This window comes from Etheostoma spectabile, chromosome 3 (genome assembly GCF_008692095.1).
Source record: "Etheostoma spectabile isolate EspeVRDwgs_2016 chromosome 3, UIUC_Espe_1.0, whole genome shotgun sequence".
NCBI classification, from domain to species: Eukaryota; Metazoa; Chordata; class Actinopteri; order Perciformes; family Percidae; genus Etheostoma; species Etheostoma spectabile.
The window spans coordinates 87,145-89,358 of NC_045735.1; the positions used below are offsets into that span (position 1 = coordinate 87,145).

Genomic DNA, 2,214 nt, shown 5'->3' on the forward strand with positions numbered 1-2,214 from the left:
TGGAATCATCCATGTTATTTTTGGGCAATTTGGTTGAAAGAAATCCACATTTCTGATTATAAAACGGGTCAATTTGACCCGAGGACAACACAAGGGTTAAATGTCACATCATGATGATAAGCTATGCCTCTTAAATGGTCCGCAGGTAGAATATGTGTGCATAGACTTTGATGAATGTCGGTAAATAAAAACAAAAAATCATCCAATTGGACAACACACTTAAAGGAGATTTCCGGCGAAAACAGAGAGCTAGGCGACCGTGAGGATGATGTCGCCGAATTTGACTAAATGTGCATTGGTGTGGTTTTTTGTGCATAACAGCTTTCATGACTCTTGATGGTAATTTCTTTGTCTTCTCCCTGTTTTGTTACTCCATTTGGCTTTTTCTTGTTTACCCCACCTCCACCTTCATCCTTATCACAGCAGCAATAGTAACACACACAGACAAACACACACGGTCACACAGACAAAACGTAACTTAACGCAATAAAAGTGAATTGCACAGGATGTACTAGATTCAGTTGTTGTGAATTACACACCACCGATTAGAATTGAATTGAAACTAATACATGGCTTATTAGACATATACCAGAATAGATACGCAGGTGCATGCCAGAGCAGAGTACAATTACATAGATTTAGATCAAACATTAGGCCATGCAAACTAGCTCAGTATGAAGCAGAATAGTCGTTCAAAACTGAACGTTTGGGTTGTTTACAGAAGAACATATGCATAGTAGAGTTGTGGTGGTACTGGCAGTAGCAGCACTTTCTTTTCAGTGTTTCTCTCACAGATATGAAAAGTGATGAAATGGACTGATATGCAAACGATACTTTAAAAGGCATTTCTACATCCGTTTATGGCGAGCTGTGTGAGTGCAAATGAGCCATGTGCACCCAGCTCCGCAATAGTTGAGATTTATAAAAATGGAGTCAGGTTTACGTGTGTCTTTTTTAAAATCTGACAGAAAATAATAAGTATGCATATTTCTGTCTTTGTGCTCACAGTTTTTCTGCATTTGGCCCCAGGATGTTGTTGTTTGTTGGATAACTGGTTTTTTTTTTCTGGCTGACTTGTTTTTTGGTGTCAAGTTTTCTTACTGACCGGCTTAATTGCACTATTACTGGAGCCGGATGGAAAGATGATCACATTCGACGCATAAACCGACATATATGTATGTGTGGTTGTGTGTAACAGTTGTAAATCACCTGAGCACACAAGTTCTGTAGAGTCCCAGAACTTGTGTATTCCCGTTTATCCGAGTAGATAGTAGATAGATGATGGATGATCATAGAGGATAGATAGATAGATAGTGATGATAGATATTTATTGATCCCAAAAATATGGGAATTACAGTGTTACAGCAGCACACAAAAATATACAAATACAATATACATGCAAAATAATATAATAACAAAATATAAGAATAAAATATAAGAACAAGTATTTAAATATATACAAAACTAACCCTTCCACATCAGGCTTAGGTGGCTGTTCAATGCAGCAGATCAGCTATATTACATCCTGAGCTGGGCAAATCTGTCTCTCCCTCTCTCCCTCTCTCCCTCTCTCTCTCCCTCTCTCCCTCTCTCTCGCTCTGTTTAAGTATGAGTATGCTAAAATGTAAATGACCCAATCGTGCCGGTTGCCCTTATTGTAAAATTGTGATATTGTGATATTGTGGTCATTGTGTATTTCTATGAGAGCGTCTGCATTCTGGGTAGAGTAAGCCGACCAAAAGAAAGAAAACAAAAAAAACAAAAACAAGACAACACACACGCAGAGTAGACGCACGCTGAGTCTAGTTCTTCCTATAAATACATTTTAAATTAATTAAAACTTTCTTCTCTTTCTCCAGGCGAGGAGTGGTGACCAACAGTCCTGCCTGTTTCTTCTTGCATCCTCTCTCTCCTGTCCTTTCTTCTCCATCCTCCCCTTCCTCCTTGTTGAGTGGTAAGGGCCCGTACCGGTACGTGGAATCTGGGAAACTAGAAGTGGTGGCGGCGGCAGCTGCTGCAACGTACCAACAACCCCCCCCCCCCCCCCCCACCACCACCCCCCACCCACCCGCACCCCTCACACTCCCGCGAGACCGCCCCCCCGCCGCCCCTGCATCATGAGGTGGACTCGTACCCTTGCATGTAATGGAGATGGGGTAGCCGTCATCAGTTTTATACCCTGTCACACGTGCTTGGGTTTAAGACAGCCCTTTT

At 41.6% G+C, this 2,214-nt stretch overlaps 1 protein-coding gene across 1 annotated transcript in view; it reads left to right on the forward strand.

The window, feature by feature from the left end:
* gdpd4a (glycerophosphodiester phosphodiesterase domain containing 4a) overlaps window positions 1–2,214 on the forward strand; it is a 53,219-nt gene that overhangs the window by 8,634 nt on the left and 42,371 nt on the right. The window contains exon 3 of the mRNA XM_032509507.1: window positions 1,860–2,021. Coding sequence (XP_032365398.1) covers window positions 1,860–2,021 — 162 coding nt within the window. The remainder of the gene's footprint in view (window positions 1–1,859; window positions 2,022–2,214) is intronic.